The 17,051-nt window shown below is 37.3% G+C and overlaps 1 protein-coding gene across 1 annotated transcript; it reads right to left on the bottom strand.

Moving 5' to 3' along the window:
- LOC109408717 (uncharacterized) lies at positions 1-15,071 on the bottom strand. Its single transcript, XM_029874983.2, has 3 exons — positions 14,920-15,071; positions 14,015-14,855; positions 1-960 (listed from the first exon to the last, which is right to left on the bottom strand). The coding sequence occupies exons 1-3, from the start codon at positions 15,000-15,002 to the stop codon at positions 118-120; spliced, it is 1,767 nt and encodes a 588-aa protein (XP_029730843.2). The 5' UTR covers positions 15,003-15,071; the 3' UTR covers positions 1-117.
- Positions 15,072-17,051: the final 1,980 nt, after the last annotated feature.

Below are 17,051 nucleotides of genomic sequence, written 5' to 3' on the forward strand. Positions count from 1 at the left end.
TCGTTTAGAGTATAATTTTATTATTAAATGAAAATCACATGCTAATCTGTCTTAAATAAACCATACAATAAAAAACAACACTACGCACAAAATTTTACAAACAATTCCAATGGTTAATCACTTTAACAGTTTTCCATCGTTCACCTCTGGCCGCATCAGCGTCACATAAATTCGCCACGGGGCAATCCGTTCCGTACTTCCTGCCAGCTTGGCCCACTCCTCGTACTTCAGGTGAAACAACACCCCGTCCAGGGGAGGATCCTCTCGAAAGCCCCGTAAGTTCATGCCAATCGAATCCATTGCATCGATGACAAACGCATACATGGACCTGAAGAGGAACGGTACTCGAAAGGGTCGCGGTTCCACCTTGGGAGGCAGTTCCAGCAATTTAGGGTCATACGCCTCGGTCACCACATCGTACGCCACCTGCAGCAGCAGGTCGGCTTCAAACAGCCGCAGCATACGGTTCTCCACCAAATTGCAAAGAGTGACGACCGTTGGCAGAAGTGGGCGCAGTATGCGCTTCAGGAGCCGGTAGTCCAAGCGATCGGACACGATCCAGCTGAGCAGGAGGAATTTCACTTCTTCAAGCTTCGCCTCGATGGAGGGATTCTTGGAGAAGAGGTCCGTCATTGTAGGAGGGTCGACAAAAGTGGGAAACTGAACGGGAAAACGACGGAGCTGGTGACCGGTCTCGTGGTTTAGCTTGACGACAAACGGATGCGCGTAGTACTTTCGACCTTTCAAGCGGTGGAACATGATGATCCCGGCGGTACGTTGTAGGATGCGAAGAACGATCGTGGGGAATGGTTGTCCTAAGTCTGGATCGCGCATGTCCACCAGTCCCATTGAAACCATATGAGGTTGTTTGTGCCAAAGTTGATACACTAGTGTGTTTGCATGTTTGAGGAGTGTTTCTTTCACTGGGTTATTGTTTTCGTCGGAGGTCGTGGCGTAGTCCTGTGGAAGAGAGGCTGTGTTAGGGTTGATTGAAGAATGTTATTTAATAATTTATCTACAAATTCTCATCTCTGAAAGCATGAAAAAATCTGGGAGGCAATAGTTGACAATATTTGGATTTTGAGAAAGGTCTGGCATCACATGGGACTCTGGCTCAAAAAGTTAAAGCCTTTTTGATTGTGTATACTTCATCTAGAATACGTTTTCTAGTCTCAATTAAAAAACAGAGATCAATATGATCAACTTCGTTCTGGCAACTCCAGTAGTAGAGAACATTTGTAAAGCAGGGTTTTCTGTTCCTAATCTCTAGAAAAGATGAAATACAGGGGATGGCCAAAATGTTTGGGATAGGCAACTTTTTTTTCTCCCACAAAAAAGTTCAACATGCTATAACTTTCCATTGAGTGCATAAAAAAATCTCAAATTTGGGCTGTTTGTCAACCTATTATATGTGCATGATTGGTACAAATTTGGGCTCGATTGAACAATGTTTCGCCAAGTTAGAACCGTTCGGGTAAAACACTATTTTTTAGACAACTCATTTTTGAGCTGTCATATCTCGGAAACCAGTGAACCGAATTGCATGAAATTTTGAACGTACACTTACAATATGTAAATGCTTCACAAACTATTAAAACATAGGTACTTTTTAAACGTAGAAAAAAGTTTTCATAGATTGACACTTTTTGGATTTTTCTCGAAAAAATGTATTTTTTTACATCAATGTCATTAAATCTTAGTGTTGATATCAAAAGATTTTCCACTTCTGTTTACAAATTATCTCCAATCAGATATATTAGAGCCTATTTAGATTGAAGGAAGAACACATTTTATAATTTTTGTGTGGTATTGCAAATTTGACTTATTTTCCTCTATATGGGTAAAAATTTCAACCCGGTATAACTTAATTCGCCGTGAGAAAATATTACACTTTATAACGTCGTATTAAGTATCAATATATTGTTGATAAATGTTAAAAAATTCATTCAATTCGGTTCACTGGTTTCCGAGATATGACAGTTCAAAAATTAGTTGTCTAAATAATAGTGTTTTACCCGAACGGTTCTAATTTCGCGAAATTTTAATCAATCGAGCCCAAATTTGTACCAATGATGCACATATAATAGGTTGACAAACAGTCAAAATTTGAGATTTTTTGATGCACTCTATGAAAAGTTACAGCATGTTGAACTTTTTTTTTTTGGGAGAAAAACAGTTGCCTATCCCAAACATTTTGGCCATCCCCTGTATCTCCAGAAGATTTTTTGAGGATTGTTTCAGCAGTTTTACCAAGAGTTCCGCTAGGAGTTCGTCCGAGAAGTCCTTCGGGAATTCCGGGAGTTTCCTCCGAGATTTATTTTAGTAGTTTCTCCTGGCATTCCTACAGAAGTACCACTTGGAATTTTTTGTAGTAGTTTCTCTAGAAATTTCTTCAGAGGTTACTCCGCGTGTTCTTTCAAGAGTTTCCCCGGAAAATTCTCTAGGAAATCCTCCAGGAATTTCTTTAGAAGTTCCACCTTGAATCTATCATGAGTTCCTTCCGGGATTCCACAAGAAGTTGCTCCGAATATCTCTGCGATATCCTCCGGGAATTTTTGAAATAGTTTTTCTGGAGATACTGGGAGGGGGATCCCATAGGAGTTCTACCGGAAATTGGTTAAGGGATTCCTGCGGGAGTTCTTCCAGGAATTCCTCTAAGAAATTCTTCCAAAAGTGTCCCCGAACAATCCTCTAGAAGCTAACCCAGGAATTTCTCTAAGAGTGCCCCAGGTAATTCCACCAGGAGTGCCCCTAGAAATTTATCTAGAATTTCCTCCGGAAATTCCTCTATGGGTATCTCCGGGAACCCTAGGAGTTCCTTCGGGAATTCCTCTAGAAGTTCTTCCTAGGAATTCCATTAAGAGTTCATTTGGCAATTCCTTTAAGATACCTCCGAAAATTCCTCTACGAGTTCCTCCAGCAATTCTTTTACGATTTTTTTTTGAAAATTCCTCTAGGAGTTCTACAGAGAATTTCTCTAAAAGTTCTTTCGGTAATTCCTTTAGGAGTGCATCTGTGAATTCCTATATGAGTTCCTCCGGGAATCCCTTTATGTATTTCTGTAAGAATTTTTCTAGAAATTTCTAGAAATTACACTGGCAATACCAAAAGTTTCTTCCGAGAGTTCCTCCGGTAATTCTTCTGAATATTCCCTCGGGAATTCTTGTAGGAGATCTTCCGGGAAGTCTTCTGTGAGTTCCTCCGGCGATTCCTATAGCAGTTCCTACCGGAATTCCTCGATGAGTTCCTCCGGAGATAGCTTAACATTTTTTTTTTCGGGAATTCCTCTACGAAGTCCACCAAGAATTGCTCTAGAAGTTCTCCCGGGAATTTCTCTTGGAGTAAGGAATTCCTCTACGTGTTCCTACAGGAATTTCTCTGGGAGTTTCGCCGGGAATTCCTCTATAAGTACCTCAGGAATTTTCCGACCTGGTGTGATGGCACACTTGACTATCGGGAATTCCGCTATGTGTTCCTCAGGGAATTCTTCTAGTAATTCTTCCGGAAATTCTTTTAAGAGTTTATCCTAGAAGTCCTCTACGAGTTCCTTTGGGAATTCCTTCCCAATTTTTTTCGGTATTTCCTCTAGGAGATACTCCGGAAACTCTTCTACGAGTTGCTTCAGAAGCTTTTCTAAAAATTTCACAGAAAACAACCGGGAGTTTCCTCCGAGAATTCCTCTAGAAGTTCCTCCCGCAATTCATCTTAGAGTTCCTCCAAGAGTTCTTCCGGGAATTCTTCCAGAAGTTTCCCTGACCATTCCTCTAGGAGTTCCACCAGGAATTTTGTCTAGGAGTGCCCCCGGTAATTACTCTAGGAGTTCCCCCGGGAATTCCTGTTGGAGTTTCTCCGGGAATATATCTTGGAGTGATTCCAAAAATTCCTTTACTAGATTCTCCGGTAATTCATCTAGGGGGAATTATTCCTAGAAATTCCTTTACTAGTTACTCTAGGAATTCCTTTAGGAAATTCTTTAAGTAATTCAAGGAATTTGTTTCTGCATGTTTTAATGGGTATTACTCTTGGAGTTCCACTGGGAATTTTTCTATGTGTTCCTATGGGAACTGTTCCAAGATTTCCGGAATTTCTCCGGGATAACTTTAAGAAGAACGATACCCGATCCTTGCAGTTGCTTATCCAATAAGGGAATTTCAGGAGTACTGTTTGAAAACCAGATCCTCTAGGACTTTCTACGGGAGTTCTTCCAAGATCTCTATCAGGTATTTCAGATGTTTGGCTAGGAATTCTTTTAAGAGTTTCCCCGGAGATTTATCCAGAAGTTCAGGCAGGATATAATCGAGTATTTTTACTGACTATCGTAGCTCATCTGGATTTTTTTCTAGGAGTTCCAACGGCGTGTTTTTCAGTGGCGAACCGGAAATTCTTCCAGGAGTTCCTTCGGAAGTTCCTCTGGAAAATTGTCTAAGATTTTTCTTCAGAATCTCCACTCATTCTTTGGAGGAGTGTATTAAGAAGTTTCTTCGGAACAAACGATTTTTTAAAAAACTTCCCGAAAAAAACTTTCGAAAGAAATTTCGTTGGAACTCCAAGAATTTTTGTTGGATTTAGAGGAAGAGTGTCTTGTGGATTTCCTGGCATGTATCTTGGTGAAATTACTGAGGAATTTGCGGTACAAAATCTTGGGTAGTTCTCGTAGATTCTTAAAATATTCTGTAAGGAGTTTCTGGAAGAATCTCGGATAAAATTCCTGAAGGCATTTGAGAAGGGTCAAGAGAATCTAGGGAAAAAAATCTGGAGAAATCCCAGAAGGGTTTCCTGGTAGAACCCTTGAAGGAATTCTTGGAGGAATGCCATGAGTTCATGGAGGAATCTCAGAAAGAATTCCTAGTGAAATCCTGGAAGGAATTCCTGGAATAATCCTAGAAGAAAATCTTCGAAGAATCTCAGAATAAATTCCTAGAGGAATAGCAGGCGGAATTCCTGGAGGAACCCCAGATGGCGTTCTTGGAAAAATCCCAGAAGAAATTCCTAGAGGAATACTTGACAAAATTCCTAGATGGAATCCCAGAAAAAATCAGGAGGAATTCCAGAATCAATTCCTAGAGGATTAGCAGAGAGCGTGATTTTTAATGCAAAGGATTCATTTTTTGCTCGGGTCTTTTTTTTAATTTTTAAACCAATTGACCCGATTTTTTGTAAACGAATAGTACTAATCATGTCTACATTTTTTTTCAAAATTTCATGAGAATCGGTTCAAAATTGACTGAGTTATAGCCAATACTCTGATGACTTGGGACAACGGAAATTTGAGAAATTGGGCCATGGCAGCGAAATTCAAGAAATCTCGCGAACTGCCGCGAAATCTGACAAAATTGAGAAAATCTCTTACAAATTTCCATACTTTTCAAATTTTTATTTGCTGATATTGACGGGTCAGCCCTCAGCCGTCGAGAGTCCGACTGCACACTAATTGTCATACCAATAAGTGATTGGGAGGCATTGCCCGAAGCTCTTGACAATTAAAAACAATTTCCTCTCCAGCTTTGACACACATGTGCACAACAGTGTATGTGTTAGATGTTCATCTAATTCCATCCGAAGGAGGTTTGGATTGTGAAAAAAAGATAACCATGTGCGACTGTGGAATCGAGTTCAGTTCTAGGCCTGCTGGCGACGGAGACAGTCGAGTGACTCCGTAGCTTGAAGGAATAGAAGCGCCCGTCTAGCGAATTGGGAGTCGTGAGATCGAGTCTCACCGGAGTACGTGGATTTCTTTTCATAATTCATATATCAATTTGTTCATCGAGCACATGTTCTGTTGTGCACATGGATGTCAAAGCATTTTCAACATTCAATAAATGTTTTATGAGATAATGTACCTGAATTTTATTTAGCACCTGCTTACAGAATCCCTCAAGCAAATTCTCTGGGTTTCTTTTGCAAAAATCCTTCAGGGTTGCTTTTAAAATATCTCCAACGATTTTACAGCAATTAGGTAGACGATTTATTCAAAAATATCTCCAAATATTTTTTTTTAATTCCTCCACGGAGGCCATCTAAAACTTTCTCAGGAACTCTTCCAGAAGTATCACCTTCTGGACACCTTCAATAGTTTAATAAGACATTCGAATCCCTCGTCAAATTTCTATAGATTTATTTTTTTTTTATTTTCAGAATTTCAGAAAAAAATGGCTATTTCTAAGAAAGTTCTTCCAAGCTTTTCTTCAGGAATCAGACGAAATTTTCGTCTGGGATTACCGAATTAATATCTTGAAAGTTACTTTTTGGAATTCCCCTTGCAGTTCCTTCAGAAATATCTCCTGGGCATCTTTCAGAGATTCCACCAGGAATTCTTTCAGACATTCTTCCACATATTTTTACAGAAATGCTTTATGAAATAAAATAAAATAAATCATTCGTCAAGAATTACCTGATTTTTAAAAACTTCCTGAGCAATATTTTTTGAAGTAATTAAAGATGTAAGCAATGGGGGGGGGGGGGGTTGTTCCCGGAGGAATCCCTGGGGAATACCTGGAGGAACTTCTATGGCTTTATAAGAATTCTTATGATGGGCTCTTGGATTCATTTAAGGAAAAAAATATGGAGAAGTTTCGGACAAAATCTCTGAAGGGATTACTAAAGGACACCCTAGAGGTATTTCTTAATTAAACTTCGGAGAAATTTTAGAAAAAAAAAAACGAAATAAAACGCAGGTGGAGTAATTATTTTTTTTTTATATGTGTATTTTAACGTTCACTTTGAAGAATTATTCAATCAATTGCTTAATACATTTCTGAAGGGATTCCTGTACGATGATCTGACACAATCTTGAAGATACTTCTGGAGGAATTCCTCAATGAATTTCTTGCACAATGTCTAAATGCTAATGGGGGATAAAAATATCTGAAGGCATTTCCTCAAAAGAATTTTCGGGGAACAATTTAGCATCAGAAATTAAAATCAAATCTTCTTGTTTTTTTCGAATTCTTGACGTAGTGCTGCAAAAAAAATCAAAAATGTTTTTAAGGTATCTTCAAAGCCTGGAAATTGAAGAATGTTCTGCAGTAATTCCAACAAGAATTTCTTGAAATATTCCTGGGGAAACGCCAAGAAATACATCCCAAAGTGATTCCTGAAGGAACTCCTGATAGGGTCTCTGAAGGGGTTCCTGAAGACTGAAGGGTCCCCGGAAAAATTAACCGGGTTAAGAAAGCTGTGAATAAATAAGTATGATTATGAAGCAACCCCTGCAAGAATATCTGAGGATCTTCAGGGAAACTCCCAGGAGCAAGTATCTTTTGAGGAATTACTGAAAAACAACGCAACCCGATCAGAAGGGAATAACTTACAAATACCAAGCAAAGAACAACCTGTGTTCTTATCAGGGATGCCAGATGATTTTTTGAAAAATCTGTATCACTTTTTTCAAAAATCTGTATCCTATACAAAAATAAGGTGAAAAATCTGTATCCCATACAAACATAAAATAGCCCCTATAGCTCAAAAATGAAATCTGTACCGATGTTCAAAAATCTGTATAATACAGATAAATCTTTATATATGGCATCCCTGGTTCTTATACTTAAAATTGTTATTATTATATTATTCAACCAAATGTGTTGAGGACATCACAATAACAATTGGAGGTATTTGAGCAGAGTTTGATATTAATGTGCTATTTGTTGATTTAGCAGCGAAAGAACTGAATAACATGTTTTGCTATTGCATCATGAAGTTATCGAACAAATGCACGATTTAATAACAAAAAATGTTATCTCTTTGTTATTCAATACCTTAAAATTTTAGGTATGCATTCATTATTGAAATAACAATACTTGTTATTTTCAAGGTGTTCTGCATATAAAATTAGGGTATTCGTTTTTGTTATTTTGCCTCTTATGTCCACCTAATGGAGGGCATATCGAGGTATGATTGTATTTAAGATGAATATCAAAATATGTTATTAAGTAGCTATTCTTTTCTGCTCGGGAAGCAACCTCGGATGAAACTTCTGAAGGAATTACTAGAGCAAATCCTGTCCAATCTTTAAGGTATACCTGCAGAAATAATTTTTTAGGGGTTACTGAAAAAAAATCTGTAGAAACGTCTGCAGAAATTTCTTGAAAAAAATCTAGATGGTTTCTTGGAAAAATCTAAAAAAAATCGCGAGGGACGATCCTAAGGTATTGCTGGAGGTATTCTTGCTGAACTCTTGGAAAAAAAATTGGAAGTTTGACCGAGTATTCGACAAAAACTTCCCCCATGGACTCTTTCAAAAACTCTTTCATGGATTAATTCGGAATTTTTTTTCAGGAATTTGTATAGACATTTCTCTTATTCTATAAAGAATTCTTTCAAAGCATCTTGAATGATTTTTTGAATTCTTGACGTAATCCTGAAAAAAATTCAAAAGGAATCATCACAGCCTGAAAAACTGGATAATGTTCTACAGTTATTCCGACAAAAAAAATCTTGAAATATTCCTGGGGAAACGCCAAAAAATAAATCCCAAGGTGATTCCTGAAGGAACTGCTGAAAGAGTCTCTGAAGGGGTTCCTGAAGACTGAAGGGTCCCCGGAAAAATTACCCGAAAAAAAAAGGTTTAAATAATAAAGTTAGATTATGATGCAACCCCTGCAAGAATATCTGAGGATCTTCAAGGACACCCCCTGCAACAACTACTAGAAGAATCACTTGAGATTTTTTGAAACGATTTCTGAATTTTTTGCAGAAACGCCTGGGAGAATCCCTGGAGAATTTCTTGAAAAGAGCCCCAAGGGAATATACATAGAATATTATGGAAGAACCTCTCCAGGAACTCGAACAAAAATTTTAGACAGCAATACTGCTCAAAAAACTAAATTTCTGTAGAAATCGGATTACTGGAATTACTGAAAAATGACGGTTCACTAGAGAAACTCCTCTGGAATCTGTTCAGGCAAATCTGCAGAAATTATTGTTTAGGGATAGCTGAAAAAATACCTGTAGAAACGCCAAAAGGAATTTCTTGAAAAAAAAACTTGATGGATTCTTGAAAACAAAAATATGCTGAGAGAAGATCCTCAGGTATTGCTGGAGGTTTCTTTGAAGGAATTCTTGTTGAACTCTTGAAAAAATCGGAAATTTGTCCGAGTATTCGACCAAAACTTCATTCTTTCAAAAAATCTTCCATGGATTCATTCGGAAATTTTCTTTAGGAATTTGTATAGACATTTCTCTTATTCTACAAAGAATTCTTTCAAAGCATCTTGAATGATTCACTTCTTAAATTCCTCCATTTTTGTTTTTTTTTCCAAAAAAAAATATCTAAGAATTTGAGTAGAATTTGAGCAGAAATTTGAGTAGAATTGGAGTAGAAATTTGAGGGATTCTTTCAAAAATTTACTTAGATATTTATTCAGAAATTGCCATAGAGATTCATTTAATAAAACTATTACAGAGTTTCTTGCTTGAAGTTCTTTGAAAAATTTGTACTGGGGCTAGTACTGGAATCAGTTTGGAAATTCTCCCAAGGATTTAACCAGAAATACCCCAGCAATTTCAATTTTTTTTCCGATATTCCACTAGTGATTCCTCTAGAAGTTTTAAAATTTCTGTCAGAAAATCTTCCTGGGATTTCTACCTCCACGACTCCTTAAAACAATCAAATGTGAGATTCATTTGAATATTTTCTGCAGGGATATCTATGGAAGCTGCCCTAGGGGTTCCTTCACATTTTTTTTTTCGAGGGAAAAGACTTCTTTGGAAACTCCTCCAGCAATTTACTTGAAAATATCATCCAGGGCATCCTAAGGAAACTCAGTCAGAAATTCTTTCACAAAATCTTCTAAGGATTCCTTAGAATGACCTTCAGAAATTTCTCTTACTCCTTAAGAAAGTCTTGCACGGATAGCTTCCACAAATGTTGAATCCTTTAGAAATATTTCGAGAATTTCTCCAAATTTTTTTTTTCCATGAAAGAATCAAAAACTTTTCATAGTATTCATCCAGAAAACCTTCCATGAACTTTCTCAAAAATACTTATAACTCCTTCCAAATTTTCTCAGAAGCTTTCTAAAGAATTTTCTGTAAAGATTGCTTTAGAAAATCTACAAGAGATTACTAAGGTTATTCCCTTGATTTCTTCACATTCCTTTAGATATTCATTCAAGACATTTCTTTTCCAGAAATTGATCCGAGGATCTCTTAATTGATTGATTGATTTGTTTTTATTTAAGAGACTTTCAGTCCTTGGCTCTGACGGATTTCTTAAGAATGTCTTTGAAAAACCTCCAAGGAATCCTTCCTGAATTTTTCTACAGATTCTTTCAGAGATTCTTATAACGATTCTTACCGGAACGGCTGGAAGACATTCTTGCAGAGATTCCTGCAGAAATTGGCACAGTGATTTAATCAGAAATTCCGCCATGTATTCCTCTATGTATTTTCTCGTAAATTCCTCCAGGATTTCATCCAAGCGTAAATCTGGGAATTGCCCTATGGATTCCTCCAGGAAATCGTTAGGAAAATGTTTGGGATTTTTTAGGAAGATTTCTCCAGGATTTTATTTTCCAAAAACCTCAAGAGGTTTTTTTGGGTATTCTATCTGGGATTTCCAGCTGTTTCTTCTGGCATTCCTTCTGGATTTTTTTTTTCAGAAAATCCATTTATTTATTTTTAGAATATTCCTGTTTAGTATTTTCTTCAGATTTTGTTTTGAACTCCTTCTGAACATTCTTCAGCGAAATATCTTTAGAGACTTCTTCAATATTCCTAGAATAACTTCAGAAGTTTCAGCCGGGGGGGTTTCTTCAAAAGTTGTTTCATGGATTCTTTCAGAAATTGTTCCAGCAGTTTCATCAGGAATTGCTAAAGTTGTCCCTTCAGAGTCTCCTCCAGAAGATCATCCACGGGATTGTACTAGTGAAGGGGTGCTAAAATCGGTGAGCCTTAATTAACTAGCTCTGATTTTACCCTGACAGTACTGGAAATAGTTTATCATACATCTTGTCAGTAATCTGCCGAAGCATTACAATGACCTTTTTATGGAATTTGCTGCATGTTTGAAAGCTTTGAGGAAAAGTCGGGCGAATGGGCAGTTTGCAGGCATCCGCCAAAAATGTTGCCATTGTCAAGGGATCTGAAAAAAAAAAACGACCAGAGAACCACCCCATATACTCCGCTCATCATGATCATCGACAAAGCGAGAGATATGTATTTATAAAAATGAAGTCAAGAAGAGAAATGAGATTAAGGCAAATATTAGAGTGGGTCAACGTTGTATGGAGAAACTTTAAACTTGATCGCACCAACCCGGAACAAAGCTTTTTCAATCAGTATTGGCATTCAAAACAACTGTGCAATATTTGGAAGTGATTGGTTGCGTCCCCGTATTGCGATTGAATTTTGTATGGAAGTTGGCATAGAAAAATGTACTTTTTTGCATTTTATTCATTATTTGAATTCTTTTGTCTAATACCATGCAACTAATTACGTTAAAGTATAGCCTAGGATATGCCGAAAAACTTTGCCGAAGACCGGAAAGTGATCCGACGCTTGTGAAAAAAGTTATTCGCTTGGTAACTTAGACCAAAAATTGAGATTTTTTTATTGATGTTACATATTCCTTTACATGTTAAATGTTAAGCACCACCACCGGACAATCTGAACGTTATAACTTTTTTCACAAGTGTCGGATCACTTTGCGTTCTTCGGCAAAATTTTTCGGCATATCCTAAGCTATACTTCAACGTCATGAGCTGGATCGTTTTAGACAAAAATTTCAATTTAGGACAAAAATGCAAAAAGCATGTTTTTCCATACTAAATTCCATACAAATTTCAATCGCAATGCGGAATACGGGGACGCAACCAATCGCTTCCAAATTTTGCACAGTTGTTTTGGACGCCAAAACGAATCGAACAAGCTTTGTACCAAATAAAATATACTTTGTTGACCCAGTCTAGTTAATATATAAAGGGTGATACGGTCAAAATTTGGTCACACAATTTTTTCATAACTTTAGACTGCGTACACCAAAACAGCTAATTTTTGGACCAGTTATGCTACATTATATGTAGCTTATACCATAAAATTTTCATCAAAATCGATTAAGTATTGGTTGATATATAGATAAAACCATCGACCTACCTTTTTAAAATTTTGTACCAAGGCGCTCCCTAGTAAATTTTTCGGAAATTTAAGGTCAGTAAAGCACAATTTTGATTATAGAACTACCAATACTGTTCCGATTTTTATCAAAATTTTACAGTATAATACTATTATGAAAATATGTTCGTAGTAAAATTTTGAGCTATTTTGTATGAATACTTTCAAAGTTGTAGCAGTTTGAATATGAAAAAAACTGACCGGGTGCCACTTAAGCAAATATAACTTTGTAACGGCTGCCACAAAAGTTCAGCTTATTGGATTTATTTTTTTTTTTTTTATTTATGTGTATTTTAACTTATGCTAATTCTACACTTAATAGCTTATTGGACGCAGTGGCTTAAATTCCCCAACAGGGGAGGAAAAAAAAACGGCTGGATCAAATTGAATGAAATTTTTACACAACATTTTGATATGCATACTTCACATACAGAAAAATTTTCATTGAAATCGGTTAAGTATTTCTGGCTCTATAAATAAAACAGTAAAAATGTGTTCTTATTTGTGAAAAAAAATTTAAAATTGCAGATCTCAGGGTTCAACAATATCTCCGCAAATACTAGACCGATTTTGATGAAAATTTTATGGTACAAGCTACATATAATGGACCATTACTGATCCAAAAAACAGCTGTTTTGGTGTACGCAGTCTAAAGTTATGAAAAAAAAATGTGTGACCAAAATTTGACTTGACTTGACGAAATTTGACAAAATTTGACCACCTAAACAAATATAACTTTGTAATGCCTGGATCAAATTGAATGAAATTTTTACACAACATTTTGATATGTATACTTTACATACAGAAAAATTTTCATTGAAATTGGTTCAGTATTTCTGGCTCTTTAAATAAAAGAGTAAAAATGTGTTCTTATTTTTTAATCCTCTTTGTACAACATTTTAAAATTGCAGTTTTCAGGATTCACAATATCTCCGCACATACTAAACCGATTTTGATGAAAATTTTATGGTATAAGCTACATATTATGTACCATTACTGGTCCAAAAATCAGCTGTTTTGGTGTACGCAGTCTCAAGTTATGAAACAAATTATGTGACCAAATTTTGACCGTATCACCCTTTATAAAACTAAGAAAGTCATGAGCTATACGTTGGTGCTATTATGGATGTTCCACAAAACAATTTAGGCAGCTATATTATCGCTCAATTAAAAATTAGAAATAAGCAATAAACTTGATACAAATCACCTAACACTTTGTATGAGCGAAGCAATAAAAAATCAGGTTTTTGCTGAATTACTGGAAGACCTATGGATATTTTTCAATAGTTTTTGGCGCAGATGATAAAAAGAAGGAACATCTCTCTGTTATCAAAGACTTTGATCGTTTTGAAAATTATGTTTGTGAAATATTGACTATTGCTAGTTTTTGCCGTTTCAGTGCGCGTTAATATTCTAGTCAAACAATTTATAATATGAAGTGCTTCGCGTAAAAAATGGCTTGAAAACCCCTGATTAGATATTTAAAAAAATACCATTACAAAAGTGTAGAGTAGATAAAACCGAGGGTCAACATATTCGAGGGTCCACCAAATCGTGGTATGCCTGTACGACGTTTGCTGGAACAGCCAGTTGAAATAATTTAAAAAAAAATCTGTATGTTGTCTCGTTTTCAATGCAAATCAATATGAATTAAAACAAATTATCAATCATCAGATATTCAATTTTCTTAGGGTCTATCCATAAACTACATAGACTCTTAGGGGGAGACGAGGGGGTGGGGGATCTGGCTAAAGTCTACGCTCCATACAGATTTCGAAAATTTTGTATGAACAAAAGTCTACAGAGGGGGAGGGGGGTCTGGGATTGCTCAAAATGAGTCTACGTAGTTTATGGACAGCGCCCTATAAATTCCTTGTTACATCAACCAACACCCAACAATACATACCGTTTTGTAGAAATCAATGCTCTGCCGAAAGCGATCTCTGATGTACGCGTTGTGACGTCCAAAGACTTTCAGCAAAGTGCTGTCCAAGTCCTCCAGGTCTGCTTCTTGTTGAACGAATTGAGCCACGTTGCTTATTTTGCGAGACAATCGACCTATTCTGTAGTGGAACCGTTTCAATTCTTCAGCCTTTATGATATCGTTTCCGCAGAGAGTGGCAAACAAGGGCATCTGGGCGAAGGTCAACCCCAGCGTCTCCAGCAGAGCTTGACGGTTGTACTCCAACGTTTCCAAGGTATCGATATTGAGCTCGTTCGACGACCAAAACTTCCAGCTTCCCTCGTAGACGAGAAAGTCCGTGTCGTTGGAAATGATTGCCAAGGCATTGACTTTGCAAGCAAACGCAGCTAATTCCTGGTCACATTCCTTTTCCAAAGACACCGTCAGGCGGCCATGCGTTTCAGCGAGATATTTTAGAGAGTAGCTGCAACCCGGTGCCCCCAAGGTATCTAGTATTGTTGCGACATCGGTTCCTCTATCGACTGCATCGATTATTGCGATGATGTCTCGATACTCCTGATCTCTCCGTTCGCTCCATGTGTTTACCTTGAAGCTTTGAACGCTACCATCTATGAAGAACTCTAGCACGACTCCAAGGGACTTGAGTTTTCGCAAAAACCGGTCGATGATCCCGAACCCTACATTGAAACGTGCTCCATAAATCAGTGCGTCGAAGTCTATCGAACTCAGTTGACCACAGCTCAGTGCAAACACGTCGATAACCAGCACGGGTGGTGGTGGCGGTGAGGTTGACCCGGCAGCCGTAGCTTTACTGTAGTATTCTCTGTAAAATATTGACATAAATGAGTAAACCCTTCGCGTCGAATCTTACAACACCAGTAATGCACCGAATTTCATGCTCAATGTTCACTAAGAAGGCACCGTTCTTGACTTCTTCACGGATGAAAGTATCCAACCAACGCACACCCATCGCGAAATTGTGAGCTTATGTCTTTGACGATCGAAGTTTGATTGAAGGTGTCGAGAGCTATGGGCGTTTGTTCTTTTTTTGTCTGATACAATATGCATAGAGCATAGAGGATAGTAGACAATAATTGTACAAATTGTTTTTTGAACACAGATTTGATGGCAACCAAAATGTGCTTAGGTTATCGGGCATCGGTATCACTTTGATGTGAACTTTATTTGACCATCGTTTGACAGTGATGCCAGGCATTTCTTGAAATATTCACAAAAATTTATATGGTAATGTTTTAACCCTTTGGAGCTGGAGGGTTCATACATGACCCCAACATAGAAACAGCTGTATAAATTCACCCATTTGATGAAACAGAATACTGTATTCGGCAAAGTTGTTGAAAATTAAGTCCATTATTAGGGAAAAAGGGAAATATTTGTAGTTGGGACTTCAATCAAGAACATCCTGAACACCATGAAATTTGGAAAAACAAAACAATTAACATCCAGTTGATCTAAAAGCTGAACTTGGATGTGGGTTTCGTTTATACGTATTCATTTAGCCTTCGTCAAGGATATCAAAACGTGTTTTATGTTCTGGGATGTTCTAGGTGTTCCGAACTGTGCTATAGTAAAGTACTTCAAATCTACAAGAATAACTTCATGTAGTTTCGCCACAAATAATAGCATTGCATAACCTACTGGGATCCGTAAAGCTCTTGATATTTACAATGCCATTTGTAAACACTGTAGGGGATATTCCAGGTCAGCCAAACTACCTTGGAGTTCAGAACTTCAGGTCTACACTCGTATCAGTAGCCATATTTGTTATACTAAGTACCATTGCATAATCAACCGCATCAACCTTTAGGACATTCAGGGTCGTCCAAACTGTTCTATAATAAAGTCGTTCAAATCTACAAGAACAACTTTATGTGTTTTTACCATAAAAAATAGTATTGCATAATCTGCTGGGATTCGCGAAGCTCTTGATTGAAATCTCAAATGTCATATAGAGACACTACAGGGACAATCCAGGTCAGCCAAACTTCCTTCGAGTCCAGGACTTCAGATCTACACTCGTAACAACAGTCATATCTGCTATACTAAGTAACGTTGCATATTTATCCGTGGTTACTGGAGCAATCTGAAGTCTACTTTTTTAATTATAAGCCTTTGGGACATTCAGGGTCGTCCAAACTGTTCTATAATGAAGTCCTTCAAATCTACAAGAATAACTTTATGTGTTTCGCCATAAATAATAGTATTGCGTAATCTGCTGGGATTCGCGAAGCTCTTGGAATCTCAAATGTCATTTAAAGACACTACAGGGTTATTCCAGGTCAGACAAATTACCTTGGAGTTCATGACTTCCGGTCTACACTCATAACAACAACCATACTGACTGAGTATCCTTGCATATTTAACCCTGGGTACTGGACCAAACTTACAGAAGACTTACTGTGCATGATAGATTGTAAATCGTAGCTTTTAATGAAAGAAGTTACCGTTATACCCGTGCGGAGCGGACCTGGTGTGATGGTTAAAACACGTGACTATCACGCCGAGGACCTGGGATCAAATCCCACTCCCGACAAACTCGCAAAATGTGGATTCTTCCTTCGGAAGGGAAGTAAAGCGTGGGTCCCGAGATGAACTAGCCTAGGGTTAAAAATCTCGTTAATACAGAAAAAAAATGTCACATTTAAACACCGTAAGGATATTCCAGTTCAGCCAAACTACCTTGGAGTTCAGAACTTCAGTCTACACTCGTAACGGTAGCCATATCTGCTATACAGAGTAACGTTGCATAATCAACCGCAGTTACTAGAGCAATCTGAAGTCTATATTTTTTATAATAAGCCTTTGGGACATTCAGGGTTGTCCAAACTGTTCTATAATGCAGTCCTTCAAATCTACAAGAATAATTTTATGTGTTTTCGCCATAAATAATAGTATTGCACCCGGGTAGAGGAAAAGAGCTCAATAATAGCATATTTTGATATTGAGATCAAAATGTGATATTGGTTTGATTGATATAAGAGATAAAAGATCTGAAAAT

Source organism: Aedes albopictus, chromosome 3, assembly GCF_035046485.1.
Source record: "Aedes albopictus strain Foshan chromosome 3, AalbF5, whole genome shotgun sequence".
In the NCBI taxonomy this organism is placed as follows: Eukaryota; Metazoa; Arthropoda; class Insecta; order Diptera; family Culicidae; genus Aedes; species Aedes albopictus.